Source organism: Octopus sinensis, linkage group LG1 (genome assembly GCF_006345805.1).
Source record: "Octopus sinensis linkage group LG1, ASM634580v1, whole genome shotgun sequence".
Taxonomy (NCBI): domain Eukaryota; kingdom Metazoa; phylum Mollusca; class Cephalopoda; order Octopoda; family Octopodidae; genus Octopus; species Octopus sinensis.
The window spans coordinates 199,496,512-199,515,359 of NC_042997.1; the positions used below are offsets into that span (position 1 = coordinate 199,496,512).

The 18,848-nt window shown below is 35.1% G+C and overlaps 1 protein-coding gene across 3 annotated transcripts in view; it reads left to right on the forward strand.

Annotated features, from left to right (window-relative positions):
* The window catches only part of LOC115213196 (calcium/calmodulin-dependent 3',5'-cyclic nucleotide phosphodiesterase 1A), a 720,553-nt gene that overhangs the window by 645,000 nt on the left and 56,705 nt on the right, over positions 1 to 18,848 (forward strand). For 2 of the 3 annotated variants that reach the window (XM_036508301.1, XM_036508304.1), the window contains 2 exons: positions 5,738 to 5,804; positions 18,222 to 18,332. In XM_036508301.1, the coding sequence (XP_036364194.1) occupies positions 5,738 to 5,804; positions 18,222 to 18,332 (178 nt within the window). Of the gene's footprint in view, positions 1 to 742; positions 755 to 5,737; positions 5,805 to 18,221; positions 18,333 to 18,848 lie in introns of all 3 variants that reach the window. The other variant, XM_036508297.1, reaches the window with a different exon arrangement.

Sequence of the window (18,848 nt, forward strand, 5' to 3'; positions counted from 1 at the left end):
GGACAATGATAAGGTTATGAGATAAAGTATCAATAATCTGTTACAGTGGAATTTTGGTTTCCAAATTTAATCGATTCCTGAAGATAGTTCATCATCTGAAATGTTCATCAACCAAAGCTATTTTCCCTATAGGACATTCAAGAGAAAGCACAGCAAATTCAAACAGGGATGTGCACAGAGCGAAAGCTGGACAGCAACTGATGCTCTCCTCCCACTGATACTCTCAGTTTGTTGCCAACCATTGCTGCCAGCTAGCATGTTTGTTCCTCAGGACATCGTTTGCCACCCAAGAGATTTTATATTCAAAAACTTGATTGTAAACCAAGGTTCCACAGTATAAGCAGGAATCTTTTCCTACTGACATTTCTAAAGCTTCTTCATCATGTCTCTAGACCTAACATACCTGTATTTAATTTCTCTTCTGCTTGTTTCGCACTATATATCTATTTTTGGATATTTCAAATTATGTCTGTTCAGACATTTCAGTTGTCTTCAGTATATATATATATATATATATATATATATATATATATGTAGGGATTAAAATTCAAATACTTAAAAAGACCTGATAAAATTTATTTTCTATTCAGATGCTAATTTCTTGGTAGTCTGTGTTATACCAATCTTTCCACCTCAGATTAATCTAAGAGATTTTGTTAATATGGATGTCCTTTGTCTCCTTTAAATCCCAAATACCTTATATAAAAATGATGTACAACGTAATATTTCTTTTATTTTACAGGCTTTTCCATAGGTATATTTTTTCTTAACCTTTGCACATATTTTCCCAAACAAAACTGTTTAAGCTTAATTAGATACTGATGGTATTTTGGCACTACTATTCTCTCAATCTTACTTTACTATTTACAAAGATTTACAACAATTAGTTTTAAGACTTAATTCTTAAGAAATGTAATAAATAAACAAACTGGAACAAGGTTACTGAAGAAAATAAGAAAAATTCTTTAAATTTCACTGTTTCATTTCTGAAGTGATTAGAATTTTAATAAATATATATATGCATTTGTAGTAGTCAAACATGCTGCAATAATTAAAAAGGAAATTAATATCTTGCTTGAAAGAGCAGTATTATAAAATAATGAAATATCTTGAACAGCAAGAAGTAATAAAAAAAAATCTATTGATTTCTTTCTAAAGAGAGAAACAGAATTGTATGAATACAATACTAAGACTAGTTTTTTAAAAAAATAAAAAAATAATAAGAACAAAAATTTTTAATTTAATGGAAAACCTATCCAGTTGATAAATATTTGCTGGAGGAATTTTTTGTTTCCCTTAGTTTCAATCATTTGATTCCAACCAAAGTTCTTGAGAAAATATTTTCAGAAGTCTGTTATGTTTTACTAACCTGAGTTCAATTCTGAGGTGAATGTATTGATAATGAGATTCTCTGCTGACAGGTGAAGAAAAAATGTTTAGAACACCTGAACTGTGCATCAGCTAATCAAGATTGTTTAATCTCAAGCATTGCAAATGGGTTTTTTTTTTCCAATTTTTATATTCTGTTTTCAAATTAGCATTGATAATTTATGCAATAAAACCAAATAGAAAAAAGTTATTAATTTTTTGAAACTATGATTTTTTAAAACTTTGCTAATTTTTTTGTATAAAGATAAATATAAATGAATAGTTTTTATCATTGAGGTAGTTTCTTTAATAATAATAATAATCCTTTCTGCTATAAACACAAGGTTGGAAATTTTGTGGAAAGGGGTTAGTTGATCACATCAACTCCCAGGGTTCAACCAGTAATTATTCCACTGAACCCAAAAGGATGAAAGGCAAAGTCAACTTTGGAACAATTTGAACTCAGAACACAAAGACAGATGAAATACATTTAAGCATTATGTTTGGAATGCTAACAATTCTGCCAACTCACTACTCTAACGCCGCAGCACAAGGCCTGAAATTTGGGAGAGGAGTATAGTCAATTATATCGACCCCAGTACTCAACTGGTACTTAATTTATTGACCCTGAAAGGATGAAAAACAAAGTTGACTTCAGTGGAATTTGAACTCAGAATGTAGCGACAGACAAAATACTGATACTGCTAAGCATTTCATCCAGCATGCTGATGAATCTGCCAGCTCACCACCTTAATAATAATAATAATAGATTGGTGTATTGGGAACAGTAAACAAAGATACAGACAAATGGCTGAAGAAGACTGGAATACAATGCTCTGTAGAGCATCTACAGAAAGTTTGTCTCTTAGAGACAGCAAGGATTATCAGGAAGGTTCTAAGCACTTAAAAGACTACTGAAAACTTATGAATACCTAAGGTTACAGGTAGTAACCCGCTACCCATATAAATCCTACCAAGAATAAGACCGAACCTGAGCCAAACCAAAATAATAATAATGATAATGGTTTCAAATTTTGGCACAAGGCCAGTCATTTTGAGGGGAAGTGGGTAGGTTGATTACAACAACCCTGGTACTTATTTATCAACCCTGAAAGAATGAAAGGCACTGACTCCAGTGAAACACTGGTACTTAATTTATTAACCCCAAAGGGATGAAAGGCAAAATCTACTTTGATGGAATTTGAACTCAGAACGTAGTGGCAGATGAAATACTGCTAAGCATTTTGCTCGACGTGCTTACGATTTTGCCAGCTCGCCACCTTAATAATAATAATACTATTAATAATAATAATAAGTGCACAAAATAATATGAGCACCGTCATGATAAAATGTCTGTGTATCTTCATTGGTTCTTATACCGTAAATACTAATATGAAGTAACAGAGAACTAGTATGAGCATGTACCAAGTAAAGTTATGCAGGAGGATGGAAAAGTAACGATACTCTGGTATTATGATTTTCAGATGGATAGTGTGTTCGAAAACTGTCAGCTGGATATTGTCATCTCTCTCTATATAAACGGCAGTTTGTCTGTGTGTCTGTTTGGTTGTACCCTCACCCTGACCACGGCTTTCAACCGATTCTGATGAAACTTGACACACACATAGCCCAATGTCATAATTCAAAACTAACGCAGCGAAAATTTTGAAAAGTTCCCCCAGTTCTGAAAAAAATCGATAAACTCGACATGGGGTCGAGAATCAGAAACACAAACCACAGACTGTCTAGGGGACGCAACTCGACCTTTTTCAACTAAAAAAAAATTTACCATAATTACATAAAAAAAATTTACCATAATTTTTTCCCCATTTTTTTGCTATTTTTTGGCTATAACTCTCTAAAAATGCTTTAGAGTTATTTCCCTTACAAACCTGAGCAACGCCGGGCGATACTGCTAGTATTGAATAAGAGAGACAAATTCTGTCAGATCATTGATGTAGCCATACCAAATGACATGAATGTTGTGAGTAAAGAGGTTGAAAAAATTACCAAGTGCTCCGAATTGAAAGTGGAAATGGCAAGACTGTATGGAATGTGAGGAAGTAATATAAAAGTGATACCAGAGGTGATCGGAGCATTCGGCTCAATCCCAGTGAAACTTCAAGACTTCTTAAGGCAACTGGAAATCCCATGAAAGATTTATGTCTTGCAAAAAGCAGCCTTATTGGGAATAGCGCACATCTTAAGGAAAGCATTACCTGTCTGAGGTCTTTGTTGTGACTTGACAAATGACTAAAGACTCCAGTGCATTTTTACCTACACTGTGTTACAAAGGAATAATACAAATAATAATAATAATGATAATTTCCTTTTTGAGATAACACAAAACAAACAAGTGGGAGACACACCAATCAAAAGGAGACACTATAACAAAAGGTTATTTGGCTCAGTCCAAAGCATAAGATATGACAGACCATACCTATTTGGGTTTCAGTCCCACCTTCAGATGTTGGATCATGACATCGTACAGTGGCATCTGTTTAGTGGTCAAATTAAATGGCCACCTCTTGGAACCTTTCAATTTTGGACACTTTGGATATAGAAGCAATCAATACTATACTGAAAGAATACCAGGGACATACAGGAGCACACACAAATCAGGATAAGTAGCTAGGTTTGCTACTAGGCTTTAGGAGAGGCAAAATCATATTGACCAATGGCAATTTCTGTTACTGAATTAAAGGTCCAGTGAAAGTGCTTCGAGTGTGGTTTGGGCCAGGTTTCTGGGTGGAGAGAAACTGGGAGGTCATGGGAAGAGTGGCCCATCTCACACAAAAATGGCTGAGTGGAAGTAGTGAATACATGCATTGCCTCATTGGTTTACTACTACCTGATCACGGCACTTTATCCCAAGCAAACTCTGACCAGCTTCGAGCACTTGCCTTTTCCAAATCTCATGAAAGGGTTATGCTCCACTGGTCAGGAAATCCATCATTCAGAGCCAGTTGTTGAAGGTAAAAATGTCACTATCCTCTGGGATTTTCCAGTTCACACCAACAGAATGATCCAGACTAACTGACCAGACATAATTATTAAAGACGTGGAAGAATATACTTGCAAACTAACAGATGTAAGAGTTCCCACTAATAAAAACATATCTATAAAGAAATATGACAAACTCAGTAAATACGTACAAGGACCTCGAAATTGAAATAGAAAAGATGTAGCATGTTAAAGCAAGAGCTGTTCCTGATATTGTAGGTGCTCTAGGTACGATAAAAAAAAATGGGATGTTAGAAACATTTAGATAGCATCCCAGGAGAACCATGTCTCAAGGAAATCCAAAAGATTGTACTGATAAGTACTGCCCATATCCATAGAAAAACCCTATCAAGTAAATGTTTGTGTTGTTTCATACGAAGGTATTTCTCTTCTGCCTTCACAACTTCTCCTCACCAAGCTTTCAGTTATATTTCAACATCTCTAAAACGTCATTTACCTTAGGGCACTGGGTGTGTCCTGGCAAGTGATTGCATCAAAAATATAGATTAAAAGCAAACAACAGTAATAATGATGATGATGATAATAATAATAATAAATACAATAATTTTTGCAATATCTATGAATGCCACCTACACAAAATTAATTAGTTTGCTAACTAATTAATGCAAGCATTGCATATAACTTTTCCCATGCATAATGCTTTGAAATCCATTTGTAAGGAAGCCTCAAAATAAAAAATTTTTTTAAAGTAACAAAAATTCACTTAGAATGCTTATTTTTCTCAATGCCTTTCTTTCCTTTCTTTGGATTGCACAGCTTTTAGCTCTGGCTCTAATATCTAAAGGAAATAATAATTTGCTGCAAAACCCTTGAATGAAATAAAGGAATTTATGAGCTCATTCACAGGAGTCGAAACAAAAAAAAAATTTGATCAAAGTTTACATAAGACAATTATAAATTTAATTAATCAGAAGAAAACGGATGACATCTGTCTGATACAAGCTGAATATAAACAACTTGCTTTCACTCTGATTTGTTGCTTTTCAAATTGTCCAAATGTAAATGATAAAATACATGTACAGTATTTGAATGATATCATTGTTTTCTTTCTAATGTTGTCAATAACAAATTTATTTTTCTTGTATTGTCTTTAATCTTTTGTGAAAACATTATATTGAAGAAGAAGAAACTGTTTGACTACAGTGATTGCAAAGAAGTGAGAGTGGATGGAACAAATTTGTCTAATAACAATTAGTATGTAGTATTTCTCAAAATAGAATGTTGCTTTTTTTATTTTTTTTATTAAATATATGATATTATCAGAAGCTTGTCAATGATATATAATTTTACTTATCTAACTTCTGTTTCACTATAAAAAAATTTGTTCTAAAACTATTTTTTATAGGATCTACAGGCGAATGTCAGGGTCTGTTGGTTTACATATTCCACAAAATGTACTTACTGTATTGAAGGTTAGTCTTATTTTTTTATCATCATAAAGAGTTTTAACAATTTCAGATACATCAAAAAATATTTTAATTTCATAATTTCACACTTGAAAATGCAGAGTTAATTTTATTTCTACCAAATACTTTGCCGTTTTATTTTTTCTTATTAGTGTTGTTCATGATTTATGGAGATAATATCAATATGTTTTTTTTTTTGCGTTGTGATACTTTTGGTTTCTAATTTTACATATTAACAGTCAACTGCTTGAATTTTTATAGCAAAAGATGTTATCAATGGATTATTATCCATATCTCATTTTTGTTTCTAGTTTGCAAGATACGTGAAGTGAAATCATTTGTTGAGATTTTGTTGTATATAGGATGGGTTACGATACCTATTTCTTTACTACCCACAAGGGGCTAAACACAGAGGGGACAAACAAGGACAGACAAACGGATTAAGTCAACAATACCAATAGGAGACACATGCACTGGTTCTATTTTACTCCTTTTACTACTAATAGTCAACTAGTGAACCATTCAACGAATTGGTTGTTTGATTAGTCACTCAGTCAGTCAATCAGGCAGGTTCATCGGAATCCTTTCATTGCCATTTGCTCTGGAGACCCAAAATAGAGAGAATATGTCATTGATGAGGTTGTGAATTGCGTTTAAAAGACTGACAAACAGGACTGATTGATTAACTGAATGCTTAATCAAACAATCAATTGGTTAATTGGTTCACTAGTTAACTATTAATAGAAAAAGAAGCGAAATATAATCAGAGTGCGTATGAGTTACTTATTTGCATAATGACCCACTTAAGGTACAACCAAATTAGCCATACTGACTTCTATGTAAAAGATATAAATTTTTGGAAAACAGTACAATGGAAAATCTTACTTTTAGGAGCCCGTGGGAGGAATACAAAAATTATTTAATAAAATATTAATTATATAATGCATATCTTCTGCTATATGGACTGAGCTGTTAAATGTAGCACTGACCTTTCTGTATTGACTTAGTAGTCTTTGAGTTTTAGTATAGTAGTGAACAGAAAAATATTAACATGGATAATAGTACAAGAGATGGGAAACCAAAGTAATGTAATAAAGGAGACTTAAAAGAGATTCAAAAATGTTGTTGAGGGTTCAGTCTCATTGTGTGGCAGCTTGGGCAAGTGCCTTCTGCTGTAGCTCTGGACAGATTAAAGGCTGAGGAGAGATTTTGATAACTGGAAACTAAAAGAAACATTTCATATATATATATCACGTGATCACCTGACCATCAGATGTTGCTACACATCACTGGTCACAATGCGTTCACATTGTTTTAGCCTTCAAATGATGCCACCCCACTGGCTAAGCGAGCAGGCCATATATATATATATATATGCATTTCTGTGTCCCTCTGACTTGGCAACGGATGATAGTGAATAAGCATCAGCATCATAAAAGTAATGATGTTCATTCCCAATCTTCCACAAAAACATGTCTGGTCAAGGGGGAATGCTACCTATGTTGGAAACCGGTGAGGTTTCCAATAGATATGGCATCCAGCCATAGAAAAGCAACCTGAACATTTCTGTCTGACCCATGCTAGTATGGAAAAGTGAATGCGAACATAACAATGAGGGTGCCTATTCTTTTCTGCTCTAAGCAAAAGGCCTGAAATTTTTAGGGAGGGGCCAATCGATTAAATCAACCCCAGTACACAATTGGTACTTAATTTAATGACCCCAAAAGGATGAAAGGCAAAGTCAACATCGGTGGAATTTGAACTCAGAACAAAAAGACAGATGAAATACCTATTTCTTTACTACCCACAAGGGGCTAAACACTGAGAGGACAAACAAGGACAGACAAACGGATTAAGTCAATTATATCGACCCCAGTGCATAACTGGTACTTATTTAATCAACCCAGAAAGAATGAAAGGCAAAGTCGACCTCGGCAGAATTTGAACTCAGAATGTAGCGGCAGACGAAATACCATTAAGCATTTTGCCCGGTATGCTAACGTTTCTGCCACCTCGCTGCTGCTGCTGCTGCTGATGCCTATTGGCAAATTAAAGATGCATTTCCTAAAAGTTGATAACTTTTGTTTGATAAAGTAATTGACCTAAAATGCTTGCATTTTTCAGACTATAGGTATATTAGGCCATTGTGTCGTTGACTTCACCTTTATGAAAGGTAATTATTTTCCCCAAGTGTAATATACTATAACCATAGGGATTGACTGACCTTCTACAATTTAAAGAGAATTACTAGTCATAAAGATTGTATATAATAGGAGAAGCATAAAGAGTCTGACCACATAGATAAAGTTGCTCAAAGAAATATGATGACAAAAATGTTATCATTAAACCTATCTATAGATGCAACAACAGCAGCAAGCAATTCTTTCTCCTGACCCCTTTAGCATGGACATGACTCTAAATTTAATTCCTTCTCAAATCAAGGATTCAGCCCAAAATGTCAAGGACCTTTCTTTTCCTAGGGGCAAATTGTCTTATTCCACTGTGTGAACTGACTGTATCAATAAAAGATTTAGGACAATTCTATCAGAGAAAGAAATGCTATTCATAAGGCTTGGTTGTGTGGTTAAAAAGTTTGCTTCCCAATCTCTTGGTTTTGAGTTCAAGTCTCACTGTGAAGCACCTCAAGAAAGTGTCAACTATTTCTCTATGTGCACCTAAATCTTGTGAGTGAATTTGGCAGATGGAAAATACAAGAAGTTCATAGTGAGAGCATGTGCGTGCCTGCATCTGTGCATGGGGATTTACTTTGGACGTCTCTGAAAGTTGCTGGGCAATATGTCATGGTATTGTTGCCATTTCCTCTCTCAACAAGCAGTCCACTGGTTTGGTGCCTTTGAGGACATATGGAATTTGAGATCCATTACTTGACAAACAGGTAGAGGCTAGTAATAGGGAAAGTAACTAACTGTAAAATAATGCCTTAATAGTACAGTTGTCATAAAAGCAAATGAAAGAATGAAAGAGATATTCTATTCCAAGAATTGTATTGCATCTACATCTAAGGAAACCGAGTTTGTGAGGACCTTTAGCAGATCTCCCAAATTTAATATTAACTTGTTAAGAAGAATGTAAGTGTTTGAGAGATTAGTAATATTTTATTAATAATCTCTGAAATATTAATAATATTTTACATCTGAATGTCAAAGAGAATATTTAATTGTTATATCCCTTTATCAATGCTGGCATATGCAAACTTATTTCACATCAATTTTCTACTATTGGATATAATCTAATAAATATGTATCCAACCATCTAAAGTCTGTCTTTGTACTTACACTCGAGCTGTCATTTAATGACACTTATATGTTTAGTGTTTCCGTGTGTGTGTGTGTGTGTGTGTGTGTGGAAAGAGAAAGCCTAACAACTGCAGCATCTCTCTAGACTTCCATTAATTTGTTTTACTTTTAACTACAGCTCTTGCTTCTGAAGGCACACAGCCTAGTGGTTAGGGTGCCAGGCTGAAAACTGTAATGATATGGGTTTGATTCTTGGACACTGCAGTATACTTGGTCCTTCAGCATTGATCCAGCCTATGAATCTGAAATGGGCATAGGCCTTCACCTCCAGTTGTCACATCACGGATGTTCCACTGGCTTTAGAATGGAGGTGAACATCTTTGTCTGTTCATGACTATATATATATACACCTAAAACCATTAGCAAAAGCATGGAACACATTGTCATGCCATACTTACTTGCTAGCAACCAGGTGGTTCTTTTTTGATGGCATTCACTGCCGTGATTAAGGAAAAAGTACCCCAAGAAGGCATTCTACATACCAAATACAAATCCAGTAGGATCTCACGTATGTAATATAGTAATGTGATCAACTGAGATTTCTAAGGAATTTGGTGACAAACATTCTTCTAAAAGTGTTTGAAAGGAAGGAAGTTAGATCAAACGATCAACCTTTTTAGACAATAGACATGGGTGTGTAGTAAAAAGTTTATTTCCCAACTACATAGTTCCAGGTTCAATCCCACTTCATGGAACCTTGGGCAAGTGTCTTCTACTATAGCCTCAGGCTGACCAAAGCCTTGTGAGTGGATTTGGTTGAGGAAAATTGAAAGAAACCCATCGTATGTGTCTGTGTTTGTCATCCACCACCACCACCACCACCACACTGCAATGGATTTAAAAGAGCTTGCAATGCTCTGAGTAGCTCCTGCAATTTCTGCATGGGGCAAAGTGTCTCTGATGTTATTTTACTTTATACAATCAATTAATAGTCAAACACACATTCAAGAAATGTTTAAAGTGCAGAACAAAAAGCAATTTACATTATTTACACTTGACGGATATTTGTCCTCACCGTGTTTGTTGTTAAAACAATACTTTGGCTGATATACCCTCCAGCCTTCATTAGATGCCCAGGGACATATGGCACAGTGGTTAAGAGCACGGGCTACTAACCCCAAGATTCTGAGTTCGATTCCAGGCAGTGACCAGAATAATAATAATAATAATAACATAGAAAAATACCTTAGAAATGAGAACCCAGGTTTAAAATTTCCCCAAGACACCTGGTGAAGGCTGGAGAATATATCAGCTGAAACATTGTATTAACAACAAACAAGATGAGGACAAATATCCGTCAAATGTAAATAATGCACATAATTCCTCATAAACATAGAACTGGAAAAACAGTTTGTCAAACTTTTTGCACAATACAATGCAGATTAAAGTGGGGCTGGATTTAAGGTAACAACAACAGAACCTATTTGTTATCTTTAATGAAACATCTGTGCATTGGTCTTGTATAAAGTAACTGTCATTGCAGATATACCTCCCTTCCACACTGCCTGATTAATCCTTTGTTTGGCCTGATCTTTTGAAAAAAAATTAATCTATGTTCACTGCTTTTGTTTTACAGCCAGAGTAAACAAAATATAACATAGCTCACTGTGCTTAAGAAGCAAACTTTAATTTTGCTTTCAAAATAACTGACGGTTTATTATTAATTGCATAAATGTGTTAACTCTTAACATGTTTTAGAATTAGTTTGGCAAACATCATATCGCATCCAAACATAATGAAATAGTTTTTAAATTTTAGCACAAGGCCAGCAATTTTAAGAGGAGGTGATTACTGGGTTACATTGACTCAAGTACTCAACTGCTACTTATTTTATCGGCCCTGAAAGGATGATAGACAAAGCTGGCCTCATCGGAGTTTGAACACAGAACAAAAAGAGATGGAAGGAAAAGCCTTTAAACGTTTTGTACATGTTAACAATTCTGCCAGTCTCCTGCTGCTGCTACTACTAATAAGAATGATAATAATCCTTTCAACTATAGGCACAAGGCCTTAAATTTTTGAGGAGGAGCCAGTTGATTAGATGAGCCCTGTATGCAGCTGGTACATAATTTATTGACATTGAAAGGATGAAAGGCAAAGTCAACCTTGGCGGAATTTGAACTCATAACGTAGCGACTGGCGAAATACCGCTAGGCATTTTGTCCAGCATGTTAACAGTTCTGCCAGCTCACTGTTTCAATAATAATAATAATAATAATAATAATAATAATGATAAGTTAATATCTGTTTACCATGCTGCCACGGGTTGGATGGTTTAACTGGAGCTGGCAAGGCCAGGAAATGTTTCAGGTCTCATAGTCTGTTTTGGTATGGCTTCTACAGCTACATGCTCTTCCTAATACCAAACACTTTATAGATGATAATAATAATAATAATAATAGTAGTAGTAGTAACAATAATAATAATAATAATAAGGTAATCTGCAGGAGGGTCTCATAGAAGCAATCATGTTTCCAGAGGTGAATTCTTCAAACCCCAAAGAATCCCTCTCAGCACACGGCTATGATGCTCCCCCACTACTTCTGCTCGTGATCAGAGACGCACATATCATCAGCCACTAAGGTACATGGTCAACTGGTTAAGGTCAAACAACTGACAAGCAAATCTGTGGTATTGAGCAGAATATTTGCTGTAGCCCATTTTTATACCAAAACAAAACAATGTACATGATAACACAATCAGTTAAAATCAGAAGCCATGAGAACCATTGCTTGGTACAGCATCAGAGCAGTTAGTATTATTATTATTATTATTATTAAGGCGGTGAGCTGGATGAAATGCTTAGCAGTATTTCACCTGATTTTACATTCTGAGTTCAAATTCTGCTGAGGTTGACTTAACCTTTCATCCTTTTGGGGACGATAAAATAACTACCAGTTGAACTCTGAGATTGATGTAATTGACTCATCACCTCTCTCAAAATTGCTGCTCTTGTGGCAAAATTTTAAACGATTATTATTATTATTGAATGTGAGAGCACTGCATGCCATCAAATTGACACTGGGGTAAAATATACAAAGCCCAGTATACCCATCATGACTACCCATCTGATAAGAGTACATCAGGCACATGCATCACAACCATATGTGTGTGACAGGGTGATCTCTTATCAAGATAAACAGTGCATGACTTTGCAGGTGGGGCCCAATTAGAATTTTCTTCAGGTCGAGTAGCCCATCCTGCTCAAAAGGTCCATGAATAAATGTTAAGGATGTTGAACGAAACACCCATGTTTCCAGAGGAGAATTATTCAAATCTCAAAGAATTCTTCTTAACACATGGCTATGATGCTCCTCCACAACTTCTGCTCATGATCAGAGAGGCACATATCATCAGCCACCATGGGAAATACTCAACTGATGAAGGTCAAACAACTGACAAGCAAATCTGTGGTATTGAGCAGAATATTTGCTGTAGCCCATCTTTTATTATTATTACCTCTACCTCATGTTTGCTTGTTTGTCCATGGACAAAATACCTCAAGAACCACTGAATAGATTCAGATGAAACTATCAGGGATGTCTGGCCTCATGACTGACACAACTGATTAAATTTTGGGATTGATCCAGTACCGAACAAGGATTCTGGATTATTTTTCCTGTTTTTTTTACTTAATTTTCGAGAGTGGTCAGATTAATTTTAACTGTTCTCATTTGTGAGAGCATTCGAATTTATTTCAGATATTCTCATTTTAAATATCATCTCTGGCTAATTGTTGAGAGGACATTGGTGTTGCATTGGTGGAGGTTTGCACTCTCTGAGGGTTATTATTATTATTATTAAAATTATGAATCTAAATACTAAAGAGAATCATACAGCTTATCTGGGGAAAGGGGCATGAACTTTGTTCTTAATGCAACATTATATTATCCTGGGTTCCTTTAAGAATTTTCATAATAGCTCTTACTAAAGAACTCAATGGAAAAACTCAATGTTTGTGAATTGATAATACATCTAAACTTCAATCCAGTGATTCTCAACTGGGATTCATTAAAGGTTTTGTTAAAATTTGTGTGCAATAAACTGGTTATATTTCAACAGTACACCAAATTTTTTAACAATTTTTTAAAATACAATTCCTAATGATATTTAATAATAAAAGTATAACATGTTTTTAGACATTGAAATGCTATGAGGGTTTCCTTTCTTTGAGTAAAACAGGACTCAAAGGATTCCTTAGGCAAAAAATGGTTGAGAACTAAGGATGTGGGCCAAAACTACATGCCCTTCCCCTCCATTGGTCACTTGAAGCTTAGACAGTGTCATGTAAAAGTTTGCTGGTGCTGGAGCCTACCAGCAGGTATTTAAAGGGAGACTTGGCAAGATGGTCAGTTACCTGCTGGCATTCATTGACGCTGCATTAATGAAACCAAAGAACAAAAGGGAAAAGGAGAAAGAAGAAATACACTCAATACCAGAACTGAAGACACCACCGAAAGGGGGCCCCACCATGTCAAAAACGGTAGAGTAGTAGGGGCTGAAACCAGACATGGTTCCTCGTGGGTGATGTCTTTAGCCACAGGATCCTATAAAGGAGCTGTTTGAGGTAGTGAACCCACAAAGCATGGTTGGAATTCCAGCTCTAATCTATGCAACTATAAAAGGATTGGAGTTGTCTTTTCCCTTCCTTAATTAAGATTTACATGACTCTCACATGAAAACACAGAATTTTTTTCATGTTGTTTCCTACCACAACTACATTTGCTGCCTCTACATCACTTCCTTGACTGCACTTTCCCAAATATGTGCTGTTCCTCTCCTTCCCTTCCTAAGAATATGAAAAATCAGTTTTCCCAGCAGCATAGAGATACTAAATACTACTACAAGGCAATTTGTCCAGTACCACCTTCCCACAGACAAATACATTGAAACAATCCAGTTCTGATGTGTAACAATGTTTCAGTCATTGTTACAATAGCTACAATGTATACATCTGAAATAAATGCTCAAGATGTAGGAAGAAATTATCAATAAATCTAAATATAAACAGATATATTGATGCTACATTGTGTGTACAGATGTTCTTTTGTGTATAAGAGACACATTGAGAAATATAACGAAAAAAAATTTATACAATAAACTGTATAATGGAGATGTTAGCGTTTGTCTACTTTAAGTAAACTCACTTCACTTTTGCTGTGAGATTTGAGTGGCATCATCATTTGGCCCCCCCAGGTCAGTTCCAATTAAGCAGATATGGTTAACCCATGAGCATTCAGATTACTCTGTTAAATGTAATGCTTATTTATTCAGATTGTTTTGAATTGGTCATGTGTTATTTCATAGCTTTGACATTTTGATGATATGACTGCTTATTTTTAGAAATTCTGGGATACATATGAGAGGCCAGATCTGTCCAGTTTGAACAAAGAATGGGTGGAATATTTGGGCTAGATGTGGTCAGTAATATTTAGGCAAGATGTGGTCAGTAATATTTAGGCTAGATATAGTCAGTTTAAATACTAAAGGGTTAAAGACTTTTCCCCCAAGGTAACCCATTATTTTAAGGAATAGTGTATCTAGGACTACATTATTTTACATGTCCTTCTTTTCAAGACAGTACATGTAATTCGAAGAATTTTTGGCTGCTGTTTCTAAGAAGTCAAATTAACACTTAGAGAGAGACTTTCATTAACTCGCTATTTTAAAGGTTTATTGTATGAGATACATGGCAAACAATAACATTTTTAATGTATGCAAATATCTGAACTGGCGAAAGATTAATTCTATAAAGCTGTAGAGCATCAAACAGCAGCGACAGGCAACTGTTAGTATTGATATGGTTTTTATATATTTATTTTATTTACCTGTGGGCTTTCCTGGCAAGTTGAACAGATTGTTTCAAGTATGTGAATAATGTCTCTTTTATTACAACAAAGGAAACAGGTTATATTTCATTTCGTGTGTGTGTGCGTGAGAGAGAAAGAACCTTTGTTTCAACATCATGATTGTAAACAAGCATTATCAATTTCTTTACTACCCACAAGGGGCTAAACACAGAAGAGACAAACAAGGACAGACAAACGGATTAAGTCGATTATATCTACCCCAGTGCGTAACTGATACTTATTTAATCAACCCTGAAAGGATGAAAGGCAAAGTCGACCTCGGCGGAATTTGAACTCAGAATGTAGCGGCAGACGAAATACCGCTCAGCATTTTGCCCGGCCTGCTAATGTTTCCGCCAGCTTGCAAGCATTACCATCATACAAACGATGTTACTTTTAGTCCCTCATGAAAAACATGACTGGTCATAGGGAAATATTACCTCGCTTGAAAACGAGTGTTGGTGACAGAAAGGGCATCCAGCTATGGAAAATCATCTGACACATGCAAGCATGGAAAAGTGGACAATGAATGATGATGATCACACACACACACACACTTATAGATATACTGGTGGGTGGGAGAACAATTGCTTTTAAACATTAAAATGTTTTTTCACTTTTTGCTATTTAAGAGTATCTATTTTCTTTAGAATATCTGTAAAGATCCATGGGTAGGATTGTGTTTTTATCATCACGTCTGCTATTGAAATTTGATTTTTTTTTTAGAATTTCGACTTCAATGTATTAATTATTTGTAACACAAAATCTAACATTTCTAAAAATGACACAATGACTCCTACATGTTGTACATACACAGTTGTACAACGTAAATGCTAAGATATAAATACACAACATTACTTATCTAAATCAAATTTAGCAGACACGAAATCATCTGCACTGCAGTAGTTACATTTCATTATTGCAATCTCATTGTCTCTTGTTAATTCTGTTGTACTAAAGGTGAGAGAGGTTCAGCCGGATCAATATATCTAATTATTACTATATTTGAAATGTATAATCTGCTATTGAAATCTCAGAATCAAATATTCTGTGAAATACATCTAAGGGAGTGATTCCGAAATGTGTTGATTAGAAGGTTTCCTGAAAATTGATGATATATATTCAGTCAACAGTAACTGATTATTGTAACTATGGGTAATGAAGTCTAAGTAAAACTACAGATAATGAGATTTAAGTTAAAGTGTCATATGATATGATAACAGATGCTAAGAGCGAAGTAGACTTAATAAAACTTACTTATAAAGTATGTTATTTCCTAAAATGTTTACTATTTCAGTTTGAATTCTCTTCATAAGAATCAATGGATCAATGATTAATGGTTTTACACAGTGCTTTAAAGGAGGCAATAGAAGTCTGTGAGGCAATTAAGGATGGCATTAGGCGGCGAGCTGGCAGAAACGTTAGCACGCTGGACGAAATGCTTAGCAGTATTTTGTCTGTCTTTATGTTCTGAGTTCAAATTCCACCAAGGTCGACTTTACCTTTCATCCTTTCGGGGTTGATTAAATAAGTACCAGTTACGCACTGGGGTTGATATAATCGACTTAATCCATTTGTCTGTCCTTGTTTGTCCCTTCTGTATTTAGCCCCTTGGGAGTAGTAAAGAAATAGGTTATTTCTATGACTTCTCACATGCAATCACAGAGATAAAATAGACAGTATATAACCAGTGATTTTTCAAAATGCTGTTCAAACATAAGTTCTTTTATTCATGGATATGGGTTCAACAGAAACAGACAGAAGCTAGTATAGCAGTGGCTCATATTGCAGTAATGTGCAGAGACTAGGAAGTTTATGTAATCTCTATATATATAAACGGCAAAATGTCTGTCTGTCTGTCTGTGTCCTTAATACAAATCCACAATTTTTCAGTTAGAGGGCTCGCACTTTCTATGGTCATTCAAAACCATCTAAGGGTGGTTGTGCACATCTTTACATTTCCCCAGTCACCCTGCAAAGCCATTAAAAAATCAATAGAAGTGACTTTTTTGTGAATTTTCTATCCAAAACCTAATCAAAATGCCCGAAACTTGATATGCCAATTGAATGTCAACTAGGTGTATGTGATTGGTCGGAGATTTGGACAGTACTCACATGTATGTGTGCACGCACATAGCTGTATATGCATGCACTAGCACTATGACCAGGCGTTGCCAGGTCATAGTGCTAGTAATTTATAAATATGTATGTGTATACATGATCCGTCTGACCCATGCAAGCAAAAAAAAAAGGGAAAATGGAAACAATGATTTAACATATATGTGTACACATGCACACACACACACACACACTCAGGCACAAAATTAATGAAGTAATGACACAGGATCAAAAGGAAATGTGCAGAAATTCGAGTACTTGAAGAGACTTAAAATACAACAGTTTGAGTAACCATTTCTGATATCATGGTATTTATTCATGGCATATGTTACAGCCCATTTGTAATCAGTGAAGATTAACTGGAAATTTAAATCTCTGTAACATCCTATAAAGGTGTATTACTGAAAGACAACCTAAACTATATGCACCGATATATTTTTATTTTTATTTATGCACCCTTTTCAAGCCTAGCCAAGCTCATCGGCCCGGTTTCCCGGTTTCTGTGGCGTATGTGTTCCTCACCTGCGGGATGGGACGCCAGTCCATCACAGCGTTACTCAAGAAACAGGAAGAAAGAGTGAGAGAAAGTTGTGGCGAAAGAGTACCGCAGGAATCACCACCACCCCCTGCCAGAGCCTCGTAGAGCTTTAGGTGTCTTCGCTCAATAAACACACACAACGTCCGGTCTGGGAATCGAAACCGCAAGTCCACTGCCCTAACCACTGGGCCATTGCGCCTCCAAGCACCAATATATATGACAATGTAAAAATACCTAAGAATATTAATTGCACTATCAAACAGCAAGACATTCTTACATAAGTGAACAAGAAAGATCTTTTCCAAATGGCATGAATTCTTCATTGGTATTATTTCAGGCATTTATTCAAAAGCAACTATTTTTTTGTTCTGTCACAATTTTAAAGTCTTTTCTCTTTTTTTCTTTAAATTTTCTTCGAAACATATCTATGGCTACAACACTTCATTGTCTCAGAGACAGTTTAAAATATTCCAAAAGCTAATTCGTATGAATCTTAGAAGATCTGATTATCATGCAGTATAAAAGTTGTTAAATTCAAATATGTATGATATATGCATTTAGACAGTCATTATAATTTCCTTGAAATAACTTATTTTTTCAGAATCTAGATGACTGGAGTTTTGATGTGTTTGCAACCAATGAAGATTCACATGCACTCAAATACGTTGGTTATGAACTGCTACAGAAGTATGATTTACTCAATAAATTCAAAGTAAGTTTCCAAGAAATTTTTTCCTTTCTATTTTAAATGCCATCTATTCTTATTGTCAAAAATCCCATAATAAAATTGAAAAGAAAATTTCAGGTAGACATAATGATGAAGAAAATTGAGAAAATTTCAAATAATTTTCTTTTCAAATTTTGTGTGTTAACTTCAAGCTTGATGTGGAAGAATGTTTTTCTAGTTTATTTATATCTTACGCTAGATAAAGGAGTTAGGGAATTAAGCCTTATTGTGGAGGTTCACATATCTTAAACATTTCAGTTCTTTTAAACTAGGCTTCAAAATTATTTGCCGACTTTCCTATTATATATGGAAGACTCTCCTGTCACGAAGGACAGATGAGTTGAATGATCTGCACAGATGGTTTGTATATACAATGACCGAATGCTTGTGATGTAAAGTAGCTCACACTCTCCACCAAATCAACACTGCCCACACAGGCGCACAGTATGCCACACATTAGATATGTCAAAATGAGAGCAGAGTAATGTGAAATAAAGAGTC